Source organism: Lactuca sativa, chromosome 2 (genome assembly GCF_002870075.4).
Source record: "Lactuca sativa cultivar Salinas chromosome 2, Lsat_Salinas_v11, whole genome shotgun sequence".
Lineage (NCBI taxonomy): Eukaryota > Viridiplantae > Streptophyta > Magnoliopsida > Asterales > Asteraceae > Lactuca > Lactuca sativa.
Window position 1 is genome coordinate 74,356,794 of NC_056624.2, and position 24,268 is coordinate 74,381,061.

Sequence of the window (24,268 nt, forward strand, 5' to 3'; positions counted from 1 at the left end):
CCTTCACAAATTTATACATTTTTTCAAACAAATTTCAAAAATGGTCCCTGTGGTTTCTCAAATGTCACGAATTCAGTCCTTCTATACTTGAAAAGACGAAAATGCCCTTACAGACTTAGTCTATAACGACATTTTATTAACGGTGTTAGTAAAAAGGGCCAACTTTGCAAGTTTTGCAAACCACAAGGACCATTTGCATCAAAAAAATAATAGGGACTGACTTTGTGACTTTTGGTAAACCATAGAGACCATTTTTATAATTTTGTCAAATGAAAAAAATAAAGTAGTCACTGTGTTTAAACAGAGGGGTTGTGGGCAAGGTTTTGAAAACCGGACCGAAGACCGAACCGGTCGTCTTACTGGTTCGATGGTTCAAGTGGTCCAACCGGTCGTTCCGGTCTCAAAAACCGGAAAAACCGGATGATGTCATAATTATATTTAATTATATAAAAATACAAAAAATGAAAAAACTAAATATCTTTTAAAATTTCTGGTTTTGACCGGTTCAATCAGACCGGTTTTTACCGGTTCAAACAAATACCGGTTTTTTGACCTTTATGAACCGGATCCGGGACCGGTTCCCGGTTGAACCGGTCGAACCGGCCGGTCCGGTCCGATTTTCAAAACATGGGTTGTAGGTAAAAAAAAAATACTTTATGGAAACATATTTATTTTTCTTTAATATCCAAAAGTTTAAACCAAGGTTATAAATAATGTGAGGAGTGGGTTTGACGGCAATGTCAAAGTTAAGCAATGACGAGCTTTAGCGAGCCATGATGTTTTTCAAAGAATGATTATTTTATATACATTAAATAAAGATAAATCACATAATTATTGAATTTTATCAAATATATCAAGTTAAAAGTGTTATATTAATATTTAATATATAAAGTTAACAAAAACTTAATTATTTTAGACCCGATCAGAAAAAACAAAAAAAATGAAATAGGCAAACTAAAAAAATATTCCTTCAAAAAAACTCGCACTTTAACGCGATAAGGTGCACATTGACACATTATTTGGGCGTCACATTTAACAAATCCATTTTAAACGTTTTCGTAATGGCTACATCACGCTTTGCGTCTTAACACGCATTGAGGCGCGCCATAACATGATTTTTAGAACCATGGTTTTAATCATGGACAAAATTAGCAATGTATATAAAATTTAAGTGGATGAAGAAAAATCAATCCTCAAAATAACTATCAATATATGGAGAGTTCTATATTATGCAAAATATAGTTGTATATTATGCAATGTTTTCAAAATCACGTTTTTAATTAAAGTTGGTATACCGATTGGTTTCGGTTTAACCGGGTTTTTAGAATTTTTATTTTCATATTTTTTCATATTTTCCTATACATACAAACACAAAAGTTTAAACATTAAAAATACACAAAAAAACAAATTTTAAGTCATTTAAAATATATTAAAAAACACATAATCATAAGTTTTATATCAATTTACATACATAAAAAAGAAAATAAATAAAATATAGTTTTAGATGAATAAACACTTTCAGAATGTTTCATAACATTCCCCATGTGTTTTTCCTACAATTTAAGAAAAGTTTAAATAGATATGAAAACCGACATTTCGATAGGGTTTTAAAATATTGATATTATGTAAAAATGACATTCTTGCATAAATTAGGAAAATACAAAATATTGTTATATGCAATTTTACCTTATTAGTTTCTTCTTAATTACTTTTCTAAATAAAAACTGTGATTAATAGCCAAATAATTAAATTTCAAATTAAATATTATTTGATAAGTATTATCTAAAAACACAATTCTTATGTTAAGGACTTCATAGTTATGATCACCTCAGAATTAAACATTCCAAAGAAAAAAAATCATATTCAAATCTTACGTGTTTCAATTTTGGAATGACCCGTCTTTAAAAAAAGAAGACGTTATGTTACTAAAATCAATTTAATACTTTACTACAATAATAGATTTGGTGTAAATCTTATTAGTGACTATTTTCCATAAGTTTATAGATCTAGCTATTTGAAATCATATAATATTCAGATATCAAACAATAACGGTAGGGGATATTTAATTTCCCTAATTTAAATCAAAAGATGTATTTTTCTTAAAATATAAAATAAAATTATGTGGGTGTGAAATCAAAACACATAAATATCCTCTACAAGTCCATTTCGAGAATTTAAAATAATTAATTAAATTTTAATATTTTCACAAATAAACTTATCTAATGTATTGGGAGCCCATTCTAGAGACTAATGAAAAGATACAAATAACACCATTCTTATTTATTTATTTACTAGTTGTGAGATCCGTATATTATATAGGTCGATTAAAACAAAATGTTAAATACAAAAGATTAAATGAGAAGTTTATTTGAATTTGAAATTTGAAATAAATAAAAATTATGAGAAAAAAGAACATGCAAAAATAAATAAATTAAAATTATTGTTTAGTTATCAGACTTGTATACTAAACAGGTTAATTATAACAAAATGTTAAACACAAATGTTTAAACTGTAAATTTATTTAAAATTGAAATTGATATTTAAAATTTAAAATTTAAAATTAATATCATTATGGTAGGTTTAATTTATGGAAACTAATTAATAATATATTAGAAATGGAAAATGAAATAAATGACAAGTGGAAAATAAATATATCTCTAAATTATGACAAAATGACATGTGGCAAATTGAATGAAAAGAGGACATGTGGCAAAATCATTCTTATTTATTAGGGTAGATTTATTTATTAAGAACCAATCAAATTTCAAACAATGGAAACATAAAATATATATGATATGAAAGAAGAAAAAGATATAACATATACCGTACTTTTTGGCCTTTAAACGAATTTATCGATACTAGTAATTAATTAAAAGAAAACATAAGGTTTACCATAACTCATAGACTACGGTTGTCGCCAACTGTCCATAATGTTCATGTTGATGTTGACTCGCTATATGTTAGCTATACATCATCATGTTGTGTCACATGTCCAAAATTAGTTTGATGTGTAGAGGGCACATGTGACACTCTGATTCTTTCTAACTCAGTAGCGACTTCTTTCATTGTTGGCCTATTTTTTCCATTGAAGTTCAAGCATCGCATTGCCATGTTAGCCATAGCCAACAACTCGTTCGTAGAACCCTCCTTAACAACCATTGCATCAAAAATAGACATCACACGACCTTCTTCCATGGCTAGCATAAAGTATGTAGCCAAGTTTCTATTTTCACCAAATCTAGTAAAGGAAATAGGCTTCTCTCTTGTCAAGAGTTCCAATAAAACAACACCAAAACTATACACATCACTTTTTTCAGTGAACTGACTCGATTGAAAGTACTGTGGGTCTAAGTAACCAAATGTTCCTTTGACTAAGGTAGTTAAATGAGTTTGATCAATTGATACAAACCTTGACATTCCAAAATCAGATACTTTGGCTCTATACTGTTCATCCAAAAGTATATTAGTCGTCTTGACATCCCTATGGTATATCGGAATGGAGGTTGCGGAATGTAAGTAAGAGAGTGCTCCAGCAACCTCTGTAGCAATGTGTACTCTCATTGATAAAGAGAATGAGAACTCACCCGTTTCATCTTGAATAAGGTCATATAACGTACCATTTGAGATGAACTCAGAAACAAGTAGTGGGACCTCAGTCTCTAGGCAACACCCCAATAATTTAACAACATTTCTATGGTTGACCTGTGAGAGAATGACTACCTCATTGATGAACTCTTCTAGTTGGATTTCATCAACCATCTTTGATTTCTTGATTGCTACGATCCTTCCATCAGCTAACATACCTTTATATACTATACCTTGACCTCCTCGACCCAAAATTCTATTCTCATTAAAATTGTCGGTGGCCTTCCCCAATTCGTTGGAAGTGAAAAGTATGGTTTTATCAACTAAAGCAACATCAGTTGCTTGTTGTTGTTTAAGAAGCAGACCACCATTGCGTTTAAAAAACCTTTGTTTCCTTTTCTTGGCTTTAGTTTTCTTGATTATATTGTACAAAGCATAGCTGATCACTGATAAGAGAAACAATCCCATACTTATACTAACACCTAAAAGAAAGAAAGTATATCATAATTAATAAATTAACAATTGTTCTAAAAAGACATTTAGCAATTCACGTTGATGAAATATTGAGTATGCCTCCCACAAAAGATATATGTTAGTCTATTATATCTTTAAAATTCATCAGTTTTTTCTTCACTATCAAACTTCTTATTCCATTAGTAAATAGCATAGAAGAATTCTTAGAGAGATTGATTATTTTTTTTAAATTTTACGAGTAATCCAATTAAAATAAAATAATTAACTATACATAGATAAATAACTTGAAGAACTCTTATAAACAAGAGTTTGATCATTTTGAAAAAACAAACAAAGCAATTAATTTCAAATTAAATCCTGGTTAGGTTTTTATATTCTCTGTATATAATTTCTACTTATGAAAAAAATCTCCATTTAAAAACCCTACAACGACATCTATAGGGAATCCGACTAATGCCAACCAACGATAGAGAAATGCTAGATCAGATTGAGATAATAAAAGAAATAATATGTGTGAGCGGCGATTTCAGAATGCCAAGAAGAGAAACACAAACAATAATCATGAGCTACAAAATAACACGAAATAAAGAAGGTCAATGAAACAAAAGGGAATCAAAACGAAAAATAGTGGGATAAGTGAATCAAATCATTTCTAGAGGTTCTTAAAGGGCATCAGAGAGAAATTGTTGGAAAAAGAAGTCAAAGTGCTTCAAGAACGATCACAAATGAGTCTTGGGACCCGTTAACCATCCCAGACTCGATTTGTGTCATTGTGGATAATAATGGAGAGGTGTATTCTATTACTAACCTATTCAAGATTAGAAAAAAGCAAGGATATGAACATATTATGATGAAGTACATCATAGGAACATGAGTGTGCTTGGAATTTAAATCTAAAACTGAATGTGATAACTTTAAAAAAATGATGATGTTACTTGTATTTTACATAATTGAAGCCATCAATGAGAAAATTTATAATTAAAGAACATTTGGTGTGATTGGAAATATAAGGTCTTCTGTTATGTGCATGGAAGTCACGTGCATTTGAGATGGTGACGAGATTGTTTTACTAATGACGGTCAACAGTATAACATGCATGGCTAATGGTCATGTTTGTATTCAACCGAAGTCAAGAATATAATCTCGGAAAATGTTAATATTTCGATAAATGAGATTAAGCATCATGTAAGGGTAAGATATATCTTTTTATTTCAAGTAGCACTTTATTTCTATACTTCGAGAAGTATATGCTTCTTGTACTTTTGTGGTCAGTCGATGACACTAGGCATGTTGCATACATAGTGATAGACACGCTTGCACACTCTTGTATTTCCTTACATTCATACATTTGTACTCTCTAACCTTTTCTTAATCAATATGATCTGAAACTTATTATTTACTTGTGTTATTTCATTACATCTGATTTTGATTCGTATATTTATTGAATAGCTCATCAATCGGTATCAGGGCAGGGATCTTTCAAGTCTTTCGAAGAATTTCTTTCGTCTTTCATATTCTAGATCTAAAATTGTTCTTAGATCTAGTTTCCACATTTGATAAACATTTCTTCGGTTTTGGTTGTGATTTTTGATCATGTATTTTCTTCTAATCAATTCATACAAATCATATCTTTTTGTCATGGAAAATTCCTCTACTAATACAAATAACATAATGAGTTACACAAATATTCTTGGTTACGTAACGAAAACCTCGATGTTACTTCCAGAGCATTATGATCAATGGGATGATCGTATGGAAGAATATCTTAATGGTCTTGATGAAAGTCATTGGAGTTCACTAACAGATGGTCCTAACGATCCAAGCAAAGTTACCGTAGTTAGTGTCACTGGAAGTTCTAAATCGTTGGCGAACACGAAATTAACAATGAAGCAACATGATGAAAGATGATGAGAGAACTACGTGGAACTCTACCTCTAGTTGTCTACGGTTACATCAGAGGATGTAATCTTGGTAAAGAAATTTGGTAAGGCTAAAAGAAAATTTTAAAGGAAGAGAAAGAACAAAGAAAAGTGTACCTATAGATCTAGCTTTTGATAGATTCTATGATTTGGTGTGTCATATGTCAAAGTATGGTGTGGATAGGAGTACTTTGGAGAAAAATATAATGTTCATTCAAGGATTACGTAAAGAATGGAAAGGAATAAATATTCTTATGAATTTTGATACATATTCCTTATTTGTACTCTTTAACATTCTCAAAACACATAAACATGATGTCAAGGAAATTACTGAAGATAAGGAAGAAGAGGATGAAGAAAATAATGTTAATGATGATGATGATATATCTGTATTTGATAATTTTTAAGTAGTTAGATTAAATTGAATTATCCCTTATAAATTTAATAATTAATTTAATTGTAAAGTAACTAAAAGATAATTGTAAATTAATTATGTGTTTAAATTGATTAATTAGTTATATGATAATTTAGATAATTGATATTTAAACCTCGTAATTTGAAAATATTTAAAATACACTTTATACTATATACAATTAAAAATTTAATATATTATATGTATAATACAAATCAGTCAACCAATAGTAGGCCTCAGTCTCAATGTCATGCTATAAAAGGGGGGGGGGGGGGTATAAGGAAACTGCCTATAAAATGGTTGTTGAATGAGTGTTAATTCTCACCCACCGCTCCTTTGCGTGGTGGAGGGTCATTATCCGAACGGATTGATATGACATAACCTCTCAAAAGTATGATGCCATACAGTACTAGAACCCACTTTAAAATCCCACTATAGTTACTTTAGGAAAAATTTGAAATTATATGCTAATCTATGAAAACACATATCATTTCATTATGAGTCGTTAGTGGACCATGTGTGGTTAACCTGCACACAAGTTTGGTACTATAAGGATGAAATGATGAAACAACTCGTGTTTATGATTATTTATGGAATGTGTGTGGTTAACCGACATATCATTGAGAGATTATAAATCGATCGAGGGTACTTAAGTGGATTTGCATGGTTATTCACATCTTAATTGTGATCCTCGGCATCCCAGTCATAACTGGTAATCACATAATCGAGATTAAACATGCCATTGATAAGATTCAATGAATCTTAAAGATGTAGGAGTTTCATGTGATTGAAATTGGTGAGTTGACTCTACCTACCTAAAATAAATTCGAATTTGATTACGAGATCCCTCTTCAAAGTTCAATTAAAAAATATGGATCCTAGCCTTAATTTAAATTATGGGTTAATTAAGGATTAAAATCAACTAACTTGAATTCTCTCTTCTCCCAACTTTAGATGTCTTATGAAGATAGAAATGGTCTTCCACGTTCTTATGGAAATGGTTTTCCTAAATCTTATGGAGATGGTCTTCCACATTCGATTCAAGGTTAAATTGTTTTCCCTTCCTTAGGAAATGGTGGAATTGAACATCTTCCTCTTTTAACTCTTCCACCTCCTCCTCATATGATTCTCCCAACGTCACGTTTTCCTTGAGTTGAGAAATATGAAACAACTCAAGCCTTGTTGGCATGTAAACAAAAAGATGGAAATTATGTGTGTGCGCATGTTCTGAAAATGAAATCTTACATTGACAAATTGGAAAGAATGGGTATCGTAAAGGAGAGAGCTACTGATGTGGTTCTTATCTAGCTTCATGATTCATATGATCAGTTCGTTAAGAATTTTCGTATGCAGAATCTCGAGGTGACCCTAAATGATTTCACATATATGTTGATGGTTGCTGAAGCAAAAAGGCTTAAGAACACAACTAAAGAAAAAAATGCTTATAGGGTCTAATCTGAAATTTTCCAGGGACATTGATAATGGAGACATTTGTGATCAAGAATGATTTCTCTTCCCATCGAAAGGGATCGGAAAAGGTCAAGCCTTTTAATCGTATGGTAAAGAGAAAGGCTCATTTTGAGATCATTCCACATGTTGAATCCAATGAGTCCATTTGTTTCTTCTACCAATTGAAGGAACAATGGAAGCAAAGCTACCTAAAATACTTGAAAGATCTTCGAGATAGTAAAGTCAATTCGGGTGACTCTACTTTAGCTACATCCATTATCTGACTCCATAAGTTCCTATTCTTAGACTCTTATAGGAAGAAGGAAGCTTAAGAAAAGTGAGCTAAATTTGATCCTGAAAGATGGACTTTGGTCGCATGGTTCAATGGTCAGAATTTGGAGCTACTACTAGGGAGTTAGGATAAATTAATAGATTACTATTAATCTTGGAGAAGTTTAGAAATATAGTTTTCATTCATTCATTTTAAGGACAAGTTTAAATTTTCATTGTATTTCAAATAAAAGCGAAATTTTGGTATATGTAGTTGCCTTATCTTATTTCCTTGCAATGGAATTAATGAAAGAGTTGGTTATGTTTCTAATAATAGAAATATTACTTGTGGATATGATTCTTATGATATCGCTTGTGGTATTGTCATAATTGACCAAGTGAAAAGAAATCTCATCACCAACTGGACAGATACTTGGTGGTGTATAAGTCGTATTGTATAATATATGAGAATCTTGTTCATTGGAAAATAATGACTTAATTCATTATTCACCTGCTTATGTGAGACAAGTGAATGAGTAATGGATGTAGTACATGTTGATATGGACTATTCAGATCCACCACAAGGGAGGATATCTCTTTTCGTCATGATTCACTGATGCTTCAGTAAATATGGTATTGTTTAAAAGATTAAACAAAATTCTAAATACTTTTGAAAAGATTCAAAGAGTAATATAACGAACAAAAGAATCTATTAGGCATAAAGATAAAAGATTCTCTAATCTGAAAAGCAAGGAGAGTGATTTAGTATCATGTTTTATGATCACCTTGGTAATTGTGTAACTTTATCACAATTAATCCTCCAATAAAGTCTTAGTGCAATTGTATGGCTAAGAAAAGGAATCGAATATTGTTGGAAATGGTTCGATCATAGATGATTCATGCTTCATTCCAATAAAGTTTTAGATCCGTTCTCTAGTAACTATGAATCGTATCTTGAAACTCAAAATAATAAGCATGATACCGCCGCGTAATATGTGGAGTAATAATTTTTTGTTACACTAACACATTTAGAATTGGAGTTTTGATGTTTTTCATTGATCAAGAAACAAAAGATAAACTGAGTCCTATTCTACGAAGTGTTTCCACATGACTTTTAAATGTTTATTTTAGCGCGTCAAGGAATGTTCCTTGAGAGAAAACTCACATGTCAAGAAGGAAGTGGGAGTCATGTTGATCTTGATCCTGCAAGAGTCAACTAACAATGATCAATTTAGTTATCACTGGCATACAACCAGAGTTTGAAAACCTGTTGGGTTTAATTGACATATTTTTGTGCACTTCCAATTTAGTTGGAAATGCTTATGAGTTCTATGTTCTACATTTAATTGCAAAAGAAAAACATGTTAGTCAGTGAAAGTACACTGATCAATATGGGTGGGTTGCTAACAACATGCAAGCACTGGTGGGCTATTAAGCTCCCAGAAGGCAAGAGATTAAAATAATAGCAAAGTTCAGTCCATGAAGGAAAATTGATTCTATATTTGGTTTGTCCTAAACCTTGTCTTATGACATTAGGGTGGAAAGGATTGATCCACTTGGATGGGAATGTATGCACCTTTAAATCTAGGTGGCAAAAGGTTTCACTTTAATTCATGAAAACGATTATGAAGGAATACTTTCGCTGAAAGATTTTAAGGATCTGATAAAGATCGATATGGATATTGGTTGTATAAATTGTATTCTCAAATTCACAATATGATTTCAACACCCCTCTTCATATTTTGAATTGTGAGGAATAGCCATGAATTATTTAAACTTTCAGGAGATATGTTGATCATGTCTTGAAAGAGTTTGAACACATACACTATCCAGTTAAAGTGCATAAGCTTAAGAAGCCTAATTAGAGGCTTGGCGAAGCATTGCGAAATAGTAATCTGCACTTCCATGAGAAAGTCAAAAGGTATTGATTTCTAGAAATCTAGTTGATTTTTTAGTATGGGTCAGAGCTACTGGGAGCGTAATTGTTATGCATGGTATTACATGTTGACAATACTATTCATAGGAAACAATGTTTCTAGTTTGCAAGTTGCAAATTTATATAATTGTTTCACTATTATGGACTTAAGGGAGAGGGCACTCAGACTTCGTTACGAATCTAAAGGTTTAGATTATATAGTTTAATAGAACTTAGTCAAATACATATATGAATGGCATGTTGAAATATTTTGAAATTGGATATTCTATATATGGAAATATTATAACAAGGAATTGAACATATATTGGACCCTTGTAATAATGAGTCGAGCCTCATATGCTTCGGATATATGATCGATTATATATGCTATAATATTCAATTATTCTATTTATCAAATGATTTTAGCATTATGTGGAACATGATTAGGATTACATGTGACTGAAGTTGTCAAACAACTATCAAGAACATTCTAAGGTTTTACCAAAGAACTGGTTGCTTGTGGACTGTTGGAAGTATGTTACTAGGATGAATTATAGTGACACGTTCTGGATTGAGATGATTCTTTTTCATATGAGAATATGGGAATGGTTCCATAATGGGAGATGCTTGTGAAATCTACATGTGAGTTGGAAACTTTAATGGAAAAAAGTGTTCAAGGAGTGTACCTTGAAATCGAGACTTCATAATCATTGAATTGATCTGAGTAACAAGTTCCAATGGAACATTCTGTAATATCGAAGGCTAAGTCTGTGAATTTAGAACCTTGACATCACAGAAAGACAATGCATGAAATTTCACTACATTATAAATAATGATAAGAATTTGGAATTAGGAAACGTGCATCATTGAAATAGTGTCTAGTGGATCTATTCACAAAGGAAGGACCATAGGGAGGCATAGTATACATGTTCATAACATAGACATGACTAATGTTATCTAATTCAAAATATTAGTTGATTACTCAAAAAATTATACAATGAATAAATTTGTGATTACTATGGTGATTAAACAATTGGAATTGTTTATGTTCATTAATTTTGAAACCATCAATAATTAATTTATGATTGTGTTTCACTTTGCATGTTTACTTCCCTGAGTAATTTTAAGATCATTCAAAATCCCACAGTCTCTCATACCTTTGGAAGTAAGTAGTGAATTAAGACTGTCAAGAATTGATTGTAGATTGTCGATTAAGGTTAAGACATTGCAATTGGAATTGCTACGATATTCATGAGTACTTTGAAAATAGAGATTTTAAGTATTGGATAAACCCATGCTTGGATATTACTTCTTGGCTTTTATCACAAGTAATTTTGAGACGATAAGATCCACTATTCTTAAGCGGATATATATATATATATATATATATATATATATATATATATATATATATATATATATATATATCGTAGTTTACGAAGCAATTGTGCATTTTTTTTATCCAAACACATATCGTAATTGAGTGTTAAAAAGTGTAATTCCATCCAAGATTTTGTTAGTAAAATGTATGACAATATAGTCAAAGTAATTTGTTCCGTTTTCCTTAACAGGAATAACGATATCTTTGAGTCCCTCGATGATTTGTTGCCGACATTTGGAGTGCTTGGCAGAGCTCGGACTAAATTGATGTTTTCAGTTAGTAGTCTGAATTTAGTCATCATAATTCAGGAAATCGAGAAACAAAATCTTGGACTATAAGATTGATTTTAATCCATGTTTCACGCCCATACAATATCTTATAGAACAAATGAATAGTTGATCACTTATCTTAAGGTCGAAGTTTGATTTGAGTCAGAGTTTGGCAGCGGCTTTGGAAATCACTCTTTGCTGTTTAGTTCAAGGTCAATACTTGCAACAATAGTCATAGATTTATCCAAGTGGGAGATTATTGCATTAAGGTATCTAAGGCAGTAACTAAATTGATATATTTTTGTAATTAGAAGCAAAATCCTTTTTGGATTGCCCTCATAACTAGAACTTGATTAGAATGAAATCTATAAAGAGATGATGATTTATTAGACTATTATATAGTTAATAAACTAATTGAAAGTTATGAGGAAATAATTTATTAATATATTATATGATTAATACAATAATTGGAAATAAACAGTTGGTTTGTTAATTTATTATGTGATTAATAAATTAATATGAGATAATAATTGATTTGTTAATTTATATGATTAATAAATTAATGAGAAATCAATTAGTACTAATTAATTATTAATCAAAATTATCTGGAATTAATTTGGGATTATTTGGAATTAATTAAGGATGTAAGGGGTGAATTGAAATTTTTCATAGTTGAGAAAAGAAAGAGAATTCTAGAACCTACCATCAAGGTGGACGGTTTTGGGAGCCTTTACAGGGTTTCCAGAAACCCCCCGGATGATAATAAAGAAATGATTTGGATTAAGATTAAATATATTATTTTATCATTCAAATCTTGCTTTGTCCGTAAGTTAGTTAAACTATAAATAGGACCCATTGGGATCTCAAATTTGTTCATACTCTTCTAAGGAAGATACTTTGGCCGAAAATCTCCTCCTTCCTTTCTCATCTTGTGCTCTAGTTCTAGAGTTTGGATGTGAGCCATTAGAGGCATCATCCTTTTGGTAATAAGCTTTCCAACTACACTACAAGGAGATTGAAGTGATTTGTTTACTACAAAAAATTGAAGGTATGTAACCCTAATACCATGATTTTGATTATACTAGGGTTTAAGCTAGATTTAGTTATCCACTATATGTTGCTATCAATGTGTATACCATATATCTTTTGTAGGATGCATGTACTCTATTAATAGTTAATTGTTTTTACGTATTTTACAACATTGTTTCCTATAAAACCCAACAATATGATCCAAAATACAATGATTTAAAATATATATGATTCAATTTTTTTGTTCAACATGTTTATGATCTTTAATTTGTTAAAATCTAAAAATATTTTGATTCAAATATTTTATTATCGTTAATTATATCTTTTATGATTCAAATTTAGATAATTCAAAATATATAATGATCCAAAATTTATTTTTCAACTAAAACTTTATTTAATTAGATATAATATTGATCCAAAATCATATAATTCAAAATGATATAGTCCAAAATATTATGATTCATGATCGAAAAATAATATGATTCTGAAAAAAGAATGAACGGAAACAATATCGTGGTTAATATTTTTCTTATTTAAAACTTTTATAAGTGTTAAAAATTAAAAACTCGAACTAATATTTAGTTCAAAAATATGAAATAATAAAAATACATATAAAAAAATAAAAAATACAAAAAAAACACTGATAACTTTAAATATGTGTAAAGATATTAAATAACCCAAAAATAAATAAATAAAATAAAAAAAATCTTAAAACCATATATATATATATTTTTTAAATATAAAAAAAATTAAAACTCACTTAAATGACGTTCTATAAACGTTCGTCGCACATGATTAAATAATCAAAGACTGTATTACCACGAACCTGCGTTGCATGCGAACGCGTCACATCTAAATATTGAGTTTGACGTTTGTGCTCTTGATAAAGTGAGTGATTGAGACTTTTTATCGCAATACTCAACATTTTTTGAGTTTTCACCGGATCCACACTCACTCCGTGAAGAACACAAATTGATTTTTCACACAAATATAGAGTTTTCATTTCCTTGGTTTAATAGTATGAATTTGAAAGTTGTGATTAAATGGTTAAGGATAACACTTGATTGAGACCGAACTAACGCTAACAGAAACAAAGAAACAGTCTCAATCTCGGTTTGACTTTCAAACCGGTATCCCATTATATGGCTGCAATTAAACAATAATCATAATTTTGATTAAAGAATTATAGTACCTTTTAGTTATCTTTTACAAAGTTCGACACATGGATTAAAATTGCCTTCCTATTTTTTCTTGGAATCATGACTCAAATGTTATATGAGAGTTGAATAATGACCTTTTAGTTAAAAGGGTCCTTCATTACCGTCAAATCAAAAGTCTTTTGGTTATTAAAATTGACTTTCTAAATAAAAATATTGATATTTCACGAGGAAGTTAAACATAGTGTCTTTTAACAACTATTGATATAATACTGCAAATATACTTACTTTTAACAAATATTTGATCAAATATTAAAAATCTTTTAGATCGGAAAAAGTTTGAGTAAATTACACAAATGGTCCTATGGTTTGAGGTAATTTGCATGTTTAGTCCCTAACTTATTTTTTTAACTCGGAAATACCCTACTGTTTGTTCTTGTTACGTGCTTGGTTCATACTGTTTGTTTTTATTGCGTGATTGGTCCCTTTCTTACCTAAAAAAACTATTATTTAAATAAAGAAAAATAATTGGGTAGGTAAGGTAAAGTGAGGAGGTGAGGTTGAAGGTGTGTTTTAACTAAATTAAAAAAATAAAGGACAAAATAGTCATTTTAGGTATGACATGGATCAAACGTGTAACAAAAACAAACAGTAGGGATCTTTCAAGTTAAAAAAAATAAGTTAGAGACGAAACGCATGCATTACCGTAAACCATAGGGACCATTCATGTAATATACTCAAAAAAGTTTTAAACAAATATTTGATCAAATATTACAAAACTTTTAGTTCTCATAACAAAAGCTTGAACTATATTTAATTAAATTCTAACATGAAATCATAATTTTTTTTTATACTAATACATGTGTTTAACTAACGGTGGTTGATGAGCTAGGTTAATACTGTACGTTTTACTTTTTAGGTTATTGAACACTAGGTGTGAGACCCATATATTACATGAGTTTATTTAAAAAAAATGAAATTTTAACAATTTGAGAAGTTTGAATTTATAAGAAAAATGAGAAAAAATTTAAATTATTAAAATTAATGAGACTTTAATACATTGAATACATTACATATATAAATTATTTCTAATAAATATCTTACATATATATTACCTTATATATTAAATATGGAATTTTAATTTAATAAAATGAAAATTACAATAAAATGACAAGTGGAAAATAGAAAATTAAAAAATTCTAGAAAATGTTATGTATCTAAATAAAGGAGAAGATGACATATGGCAAAAAAAAACCTTCATTTATTAAGGAGGATTATTACTTAGGTTATTATCTGAAAAGTAAAACATATTAACTTTATCACCGGAAAATGAATGTTTTAATCAATTTTTAGATTTTATAAAAAATAAAGAGAAAGTAGAGGGAAAATAAAAAGCCGACAAAGAACATATAGTAATTAAGAGAACAGCTTACCCAGAATGACACCTATTTTTTTGCTCCTTCCGTAAATATAACAACTCGTACCCGAGGCTGCGTCAACATTTATGGAACAATACCCTCCCTTGATTTCACACCTTTTGCATTCTGGCGAACTTATATCTCCGGATGTTGAATAAATCAAAGAAAGTGTTATCGGAACATAAATGTTGTCCCCATCAATAGATTGTCGAGGAAACCCTTTTTCGAAGTATGCACTGTTCATGAAGAAGGCAGTCCCACAGCTTCCATCTCCAATCGGCCTTTTCAACCTAGTTCGATTCAAGTTAAACGATTCGAGATAATAAGAAAACGTACTTTGGCAACAACCGACTCCAAAGCAGTTGTTTCTGTCACTAACAGTTTTTTTGCGACAAATCGTTGAACAACCAGCGACAATGCTCCCACTCTTTGTCACGTTAGCATAAATATTGCCACATCCCTTAACGAAGAAGCTGTTGTCGTATACCGAAATAGCAAAGGGACTCTGGTCACTTAGGACAAGAGTGCTATTCTGCATTGAATTCTCGCAATCAAAAGTCATGGATACGTTAACAATGACATCTCCGGTGGAGCTTGCATGCAAGACCTCCACGTTGTTGAGTGAAGGTAGATATGGTATCGAGGAGTTACAGTCAACGTTGTACCATTTGTTCAGAAAACAATTTCTTCCAATCCCAAAAGGGAATGGAATCAAGATACCTCCGCATGTATCATTGCATCCTTTTTTGCTGATGCTCTTGGCTTTTGTTAATGTTGTTGTTCTTGTTAAGGAGATCAAGATAAGTAGATGCAAAACTCGAAAGACCTGCATTTTCTTTTTAACAATAACGATGGAAGGCTTTGAAGAAAGAAAACTATATAAGTCAATTTATGTGCTCCAGGGTGGTGCATGATTTGGTTATTTTTTGGAGAAATTTTATTCTTAGTTGACTTTGTGTTGTATTTTTGCCATTCTAAAATCAAGTGGCTGATATTTTTTATGTATATGTTTTGGAATATTAGACTAAATCAAATACGTAAAACTAATTAATCTTTTCGTTCCCAGAAAATTATTATAATGCCTAATAAATTTTTGGAAAGAAGAAACCCTTTTTTTATTATTTTTTTTATAGCAACGACTTTATCCCTATTATAAGAAACTATTATTGTCGACTATTTCGTACTAAACATATTTAATTTAGAGAAATTAAATATCCTTTTATTTTTTTGTTTTTACAAATCTTTCCATCTAATTAAATAGTGACATATAACATTTAATATTTATTTAATGATATTTTAATATAAAGAGAAATTAAATTACCTCTTACCTTTTATGTCTACAATTATTCATACATACTAAAATTATGACAAATGACTATTCAATTTAATTTTATTTGATATATTTTTAATATAGCCTTAACGAGTTAGTTTAAAAAATATGGAATGATGATAGTTGTCATAATTTTATTGAGTAAGAACATTTGTAGGCATAAAAAGTAGGAAAAAAAAATTTAAGTTTACTTTAATATATTAATATGACACATGTCATCATTTAATTCGGTAGAAAGATTTTGTAGGAACAAAAGTATGAGGATATTTAATCACCCATTTATTTATACAGAAAATCAATAAATGAGCTAAAAGGGGATATATAACAAAACATCCAACACTTTTTGCTTTTATAAAACTAACTATGAATTTTACACAACAGAAAAGCAGGAAAGTCTGTAAGCCCCAAAATTAGATTGATGTATCAATCAGATCCACTTAATGATGCAGAATCACAATCAAGTGGATGATGCAAGATAGAGTGGAGAAGAAGAAGAAGAAGAACTTGATGAATCTCTATGAATTGATAATAAGAATGATGCTCCACATAAGATTCACACACACACACACACTCTTCTTCTCTCTAACTTTCTCTCTCTACTCAACAATGACTTCCCTTTTTGATATCCCCCCTTCTCATATGCACTCTAGCCTCACCTAACTCTCCTTTCTCAAACTATATATATATATATATATATATATATATATATATATATATATATATATATATATATATATATATATATATATATATGGACCTAAGGCGAAGCCCAAAATACTAGGCCTTGACCGAAAACACATGCGTTTTCGATCCAAGCTATAAATAAACCAATAATATTTTCGGCCCAAGACTAAAAACAATAAATATTTAGAAAAGCAAAGTATAAACCATATTTTTAACCCAACAATCCCCCCTTGGTTTATAGCTTTCTTTTCTTTTGACCCAACAAACTCCCCTAGGTTTGTAGCTTGCCTTTCTCGTCAATCTTCACTTTGAGCTTGACTTTAGCGTTAATCTTTAAATTCTTCACAACTTCAAGATGAACATATGAATCTTCTATGTGAGTGACTTCATCTTGAGCAGTTGGACTTTTCTTCAAAATTTGACATTGAACGCACGTTGAGTGTGAAAGCTTCATGTAGAGATTCTTGAAAATCAACACTTTTAGCTTAAGAATCTTCAGAGAGAACGACAAAGAACGAATCTTCTGGATCACTTCAGCAGGTACATAGATAGCAGCAAATTGATTAAGGAGGCTTCAATGCAATCTGTCACATAATCTTCAAGTATAACTTCACCTTGCTTCTAGGGTTGAAAGATTGTATGTTGAAAGAATAATCTTCATTTCTTGTTCTTTCGAATGAGAATTCTTCGACAATCACAGATGAAGCTTTGGCTCAGAAAATCTCGATACAGTCTCCATGAGTCCCATCTACATCTGAATTCAGTTTTCAAGACAAATAAAAATTTGAGATAAAAGTGAAACTAAAAGAAAACTTAACACACAATATTTTTTGAATTTTTTTATATTTTCTGGAAAAATAAAACAGAAACAAAAATATTTTTGGATTTTTTAAATTTCTAAAAAAGAAATAAAACAGAAATAACACTATTTTTGAATTTTTTATTTTTTATTTTTCTAATTTTTGTTTGACTATTAAAATTTTTAACTCTCCCCCTTTAATTTGTGCATAGAGGAAAACTATGAACAAATTTAACAGAAACAAAAATCATAGCTAACTTTAAGACTAATTTGGGATCAAAGTTGTCAAACAATTCAATATCGTTTATCAGCATACACTTGCATGTTTAGATCTGGTCAATCACCGGTATTATGGTCCACTTAAACACGAAGGATGTTGACAAATTGGACAGATAATAAGTGACAATACATTTCACCTATATTCATATATGGACCATTTAGCTGACGATGACCAAGGATATTGTTGTCCACTTAAATTCAGCAGCGAGATCTACAGACTACCTTTAAATTGTTCAATTTTAGATGCACTAGAACGTGTTTCCTACTTCCTGATATACCCCGGTTATCAAGAACTTCCAAAGAACTCCTTACTTTAGATGAGTATTCAATCATTAAGAAAGAAGTCAGATATAGAGCTACATATGTTGTATCCCAGGTCGGATGTCTTCCAATCACGCAGAGGGAACAACATATGACTAACATAGATAGAGGGATAAAGAAGTAGAAGGGTACATATGCTGTGTCCCAGGTCGAATCTTTCGATCACGCAGAGGGGACAACATATAACTAACAGATAGAAAGAATTGCATATATAAGGAGGTGCATAGAAATAGAGTTGCATATGTTGCATTCTAGGTTGGATCTCTTCCAATCACGCAAAGGAGACAACATATGACTGACATATAGAAGGCTAGAAAACAATTTCCTACAGACCTACTTTATCAGAATCCCCCAGTCACCCTATCAGTACCGGAATTAATGACATGAGTCCATACATCGAGGAAATGTTAAACCACAATTCTAGATACATAAGACTTTAGTGTATCCTACAGGTTCCCATGTTTATCTCACTGCTCAATCTACCCGAGCGTCGTATTGTTAGACCAAATAGAACTATCTAAGTCCACAATGTTAAGTCCTTTCATTGTCAATCTACGTCTAGTCCTTTTAAATCCTTCGTGCCTACCAACGCATTAAGCACAAAGTCTAAACAACTTAGCTTCAGTACATTACACGAATCACAAATTACCATTTAGCACTAGACTTCATATCACTTCCCAAATGATTCCCTACAGACAAACCACCATTAGAACATATTTTTGTATTTTGATTTTTCTTAATTAATTATTATTATTTTTTTGTATTTTGATTTCTCCCCCATAAATTGATCACGGGGAAGAAATAAAATAAATGCGCAAAATTAAACAGAAATTTGTCTTTGAAACGAAGCATTTTAAGAAAAACTTAGGAGCATCGAAAGAATTCAAACCGAAAGTCAGTAATTGAAGACGCAAGCAACAATGAATTCAGCCTTAGCTGTGTTTCAATCTCGGAACAGATCCAAAAATTCTGCATTGGACACGTTCCATCATAGTGTCCCAATCGTGACCCATCAACAATTCGTCCACCAAGACAGGCTCCACAAGCAAACTTTACTGATTATCACTCACACGCATCATCATCATGGTTGCCGGACACCGGTGCAAACAGTCACGTGGCGCCTAATCTCAACGGTTTTGACAGCTCCGAGCCTTATTATGGTGAGGATACACTTCATGTTGGTAATGGCAAAGGTTTTCCTATTCTTCATATTGCTTCTACATCTTTTAACTCACCAAAAAAAACCTTTTCAATAAACAAAATTCTACATGTCCCTCAAATCAAACGAAACCTTCTTTCTGTACAACGTTTTTGTCAAGACAACAATGTGTCTTTAAGTTTCACTCTACCTTTTTTTGTGTGAAGGATACAGTTACCAGAACTATCCTCCTCATGGGTCCTAGTAAAGATGGTCTTTACTCTTTCTCTCTACCAAAGATTCATCCCGTTTCCAATGTTGCCTTTTCCACTATTCGAGCTTCTCCAACAACTTGGCATCAAAGACTTGGACACCCCCACCCACAACTTTTACACTCTATGATTTCGAAAAACCATCTTCCTATTACAAAAAATTCTGCCATTTCTTTTTGTAATCCATGCCCTATGGGAAAATCCTTAAAAATGCATTTATCTTCTTCAAATCATACAAGTTCACATGTCTTGGATTTAGTACTCTGTGATGTTTGGGGACCCGCTCCTGTTACTTCCTTTTATGGTCATTGTTATTTTTTACTTTGTGTTGATCATTATACTAGATATATGTGGCTATTTCCCATAAAACAAAAATCTGATGTTCTCAGCACATTTAAACAGTTTCATACAATGGCTGAAAGACAATTTGAAACTGAACTCAAATCGGTTCAAACTGACTGCGAAGGGGGAATTTCAATACTTAATCCTCCTTTTTCACAACTCTTGTAATCATACACCGTCTCTCTTGCCCTCATACAAGCAAACAAAATAGATTTGTTGAGTGACGACACCGCGGTATGGTGGAAACCGGTCTCATCCTCTTGGCTCAATCTGGCGTTCCAATGCATTTTTGGAACTTTGCCTTTGAGTCCGGTACATATTTGATAAACTGTATGTCCTCTCGCACTTCATCAAATATCTCTCCTTTTGAACATCTTCTTAATCGCAAACCCGATTTGTCTTTCTTACGTGTCTTCGGGTGTCAATGTTTCCCTCACCTTCGTCTATACAATCCACATAAGATGGATTTCCGCTCTCTACCTTGTATCTTTTTAGGGTATAGCTTATCTCATCATGGGTATCAATGCCTAGATCCCACTACAGATCACATTTATGTTGCCCGACATATACAGTTTAATGAAGCATATTTTCCTTTTATCCAAACATCATCACCTACACCTCCTACGCCCTCACCCGATCCATATTTCTCATCCTATCCATCACCTATCCCACTTAACTCAACCCCAACCGAAATACCTACCCCATATACAACCCAAAATACAACCGACCCTAACCAAACAACCTCCTCACCCTCCTTTCCAACACATAACACTGACATTCCCACCACCAACACCTCATCGCCTCCTAATAACCATTCACAACCACCTCTACAACATAGCTATCGCCGCCGAAAAACCACCCAACCCACTACTACTACTACTAAACCTCCTACAAATACCACCACAACCAAAAGCCAACCGCGTACTCGACCTCCAAACCTTTGTCAAAACCCTAAGCATAAAACTCCATATAATGCATTTGCCTTTCACACCTCCACAGACTCTTCCCTTACCGAACCCTCCACTTTTTCTATTGCCAATCGAATTCCTCATTGGTGTGCTGCCATGAATGAGGAATTCACTGCCTTGATGAGAAACGACACATGGACCCTAGTACCACCTGTTCGTAATGCTAATGTTGTTGACTGTAAATGGGTGTACAGGTTGAAACGTGATCAAAACGACAATATAAAACGTTACAAAGCATGTTTGGTGGCAAAAGGTTTCAACCAATAGCCGAAAATTGATTATCATGAGACATTTAACCCTGTGGTAAAATCCACAACTATTCGTGTAGTTATGTCACTTGCTGTTACAAGGCAATGGTCTCTTCGTCAATTAGATGTTTAGAACGCCTTCTTGCATGGTGATCTCCAAGAAACCGTTTATGTACGCCAACCACAAGGTTTTATTGATCCACATAAGCCGAATCATATGTGTCTGCTTCACAAGTCCTTATACGGACTCAAACAGGCTCCAAGGGCCTGGTTTAATCGCATTTCCGGAGTCTTGTTACAACTTGGATGTCAGGGGTCTAAAACAGATCCCTCATTGTTTATTTACTCCTATAATGGTAATCTTCTATATATGCTTGTTTATGTGGATGACATCATCTTGACCGGCAACAATCCTCGACTCATTGACCACATCATTCAGTGACTAGGTACTACTTTTGGGATCCAAGACATGGGTCGATTTTCATATTTTCTAGGGATTGAGGTAGTTCCTAAAGGTAGTGATTTGCTTCTTTCCCAGAAGAAATACATCGCTGAATTCACAAGGCATGTCTCTCAAACTCCAAAGCGGTCGACTCTCCCATGGCTACAAACTCAAATTTGACTCTTGTTAATAGCCCTTTGCTTGAGAATCCGGTTCAATACAGACAAACAGTTGGGGCGCTACAATACCTAACTCTTTCCAGACCAGACATTACCTTTGTAGTTAAAAAAGTCTGTCAGTTTATGCATTCCCCCACAGAAAATCATTGGTCAGCGGTCAAACGAATTCTTCGGTATCTTCAAGGAACCTCTCATTTCGGCTTGCTGATTCAACAAAAATCAGTCCCTGTCATCCACGCATACACTGATGCCTGCAGTCGATCTCTCACAGCCTTTTTCGATGCAGACTAGGTTGGCTCTCTCGATAACCGTCGATCCACAAGGGGATTTGCCATCTACCTTGGATCTAATCTCATTTCGTGGTGTGCTCGTAAACAACGTAGCATCTCTTGGTCATCTACAGAGTCCGAATACAAAGCTTTAGTAGACATGGTTGCTGAGTTAACTTGGCTTGAGGCGCTTCTAAAGGATCTTCGTGCCTCCTTGATATCAGTTCCTATTTTGTGGTGTGATAATTTAGGTGCCACCTACCTTTCAGCAAATTTGGTATTTCATGCTCGCACAAAACATGTGGAAATTGATTTTCACTTTGTTAGAGAAAAAGTCGCTCAATGAAAGCTCTCAATACAATTTATCAAGACAGATGATCAAATTGTTGATGTGTTCACAAAGCCTCTTTCCTCTCAACGATTTCTACTTCTTAGATCCAAGCTACAGGTCTTACCCCGACCTTAGCTTAACGGGGAATATTAGACAGTGATGGTGTGCTAAATATGTCACTGATTGTAATTATCAATTAGTGTTATTAGACAATTAGTTTACTATAATTAGATTGATTATGACTCTATGTACAGTAAAATATCAATATACAATATACATAATTCTTATACCAAGTTTGTAAGTTGCCAATATCTCATAAAGCTTAAATCTATCCGCAAAATCTTCTTCACTTGTGGCATTATGGCATCCTGTGTGTGTTGTTAGCATTGAAAAAACAATTAATGCTATATATATATATATATATATATATATATATATATATATATATATATATATATATATATATATATATATATATATATATATGTTAGATGTTAATAACACATTTCTTTACGGCTACTTTACCGCATTATTCTAACAATGTTAATAATAAAGTACGAAACCATGTTTAAGTCTTTGTATATAAAAACATCTTCTTTATTTTTTTTTTATCCAAAATAGCAACATACTTACATTTTTACGTAAAATAATAGCAATATGTAACTCAATATAACAACGTACTTACATGTTCATTACACAATAAAAATGGTAAACACCATTCGAACAGACAACGTTATCCTGCATCAAGGCCCACATGGGAGGTCAATAACAGAACATTAACAATATTTTTAGCATGTCAATTTTTAAACACTAGACCTCCTGCGTGAAATTTTGCACCTCAAGTAATTTCATTACACATAATACCAACATACTTATAATGTTTGTTTTTTTACCAATAATAACAATATATAAAAAAACCCACACCATTATATAAAGCAAATTATTATGGGTAAAAGAACAAAGCACATTACCCATACCATTCTACTAGCAAATTACTATTATAGGTAAAAAAGAGAGTAAATTACACGAATGGCCCCTATGGTTTGGGGTAATTTGCATGCTTGGTCCCTAACTTATTTTTTTAACACGGAAAGTCCCACTATTTGTTTTTGTTATGCGCTTGGTCCCTACTGTCTTACCTAAAAAGACTTATTTAAATAGGGAAAACTGTGGGGTAGGTAAGGTAGGGTGAGAAGGGTGGGGTTGGGGTGTGTTTATTTAAATAAATTAAAAAATCAAGGGCAAAATAGTCTTTTTAGGTAAGACAAGGACCAAGCGCGTAACAAAAACAAACAGTAAGGACCTTCCGAGTTAAAAAAATAAGTTAGAGACCAAATGCGCAAATTACCCTAAACCATAGGGACGATTCGTGTAATTTACTCTTACTA

General features: G+C 32.0%; 1 protein-coding gene across 1 annotated transcript; it reads right to left on the minus strand.

Annotated features, from left to right (window-relative positions):
* Nucleotides 1–2,812: 2,812 nt before the first annotated feature.
* LOC111909113 (wall-associated receptor kinase-like 1) lies at nt 2,813–16,116 on the minus strand. The gene is made up of 2 exons (XM_042899840.1): nt 15,294–16,116; nt 2,813–4,067 (listed from the first exon to the last, which is right to left on the minus strand). The coding sequence occupies exons 1-2, from the start codon at nt 16,108–16,110 to the stop codon at nt 2,965–2,967; spliced, it is 1,920 nt and encodes a 639-aa protein (XP_042755774.1). The 5' UTR covers nt 16,111–16,116; the 3' UTR covers nt 2,813–2,964.
* Nucleotides 16,117–24,268: the final 8,152 nt, after the last annotated feature.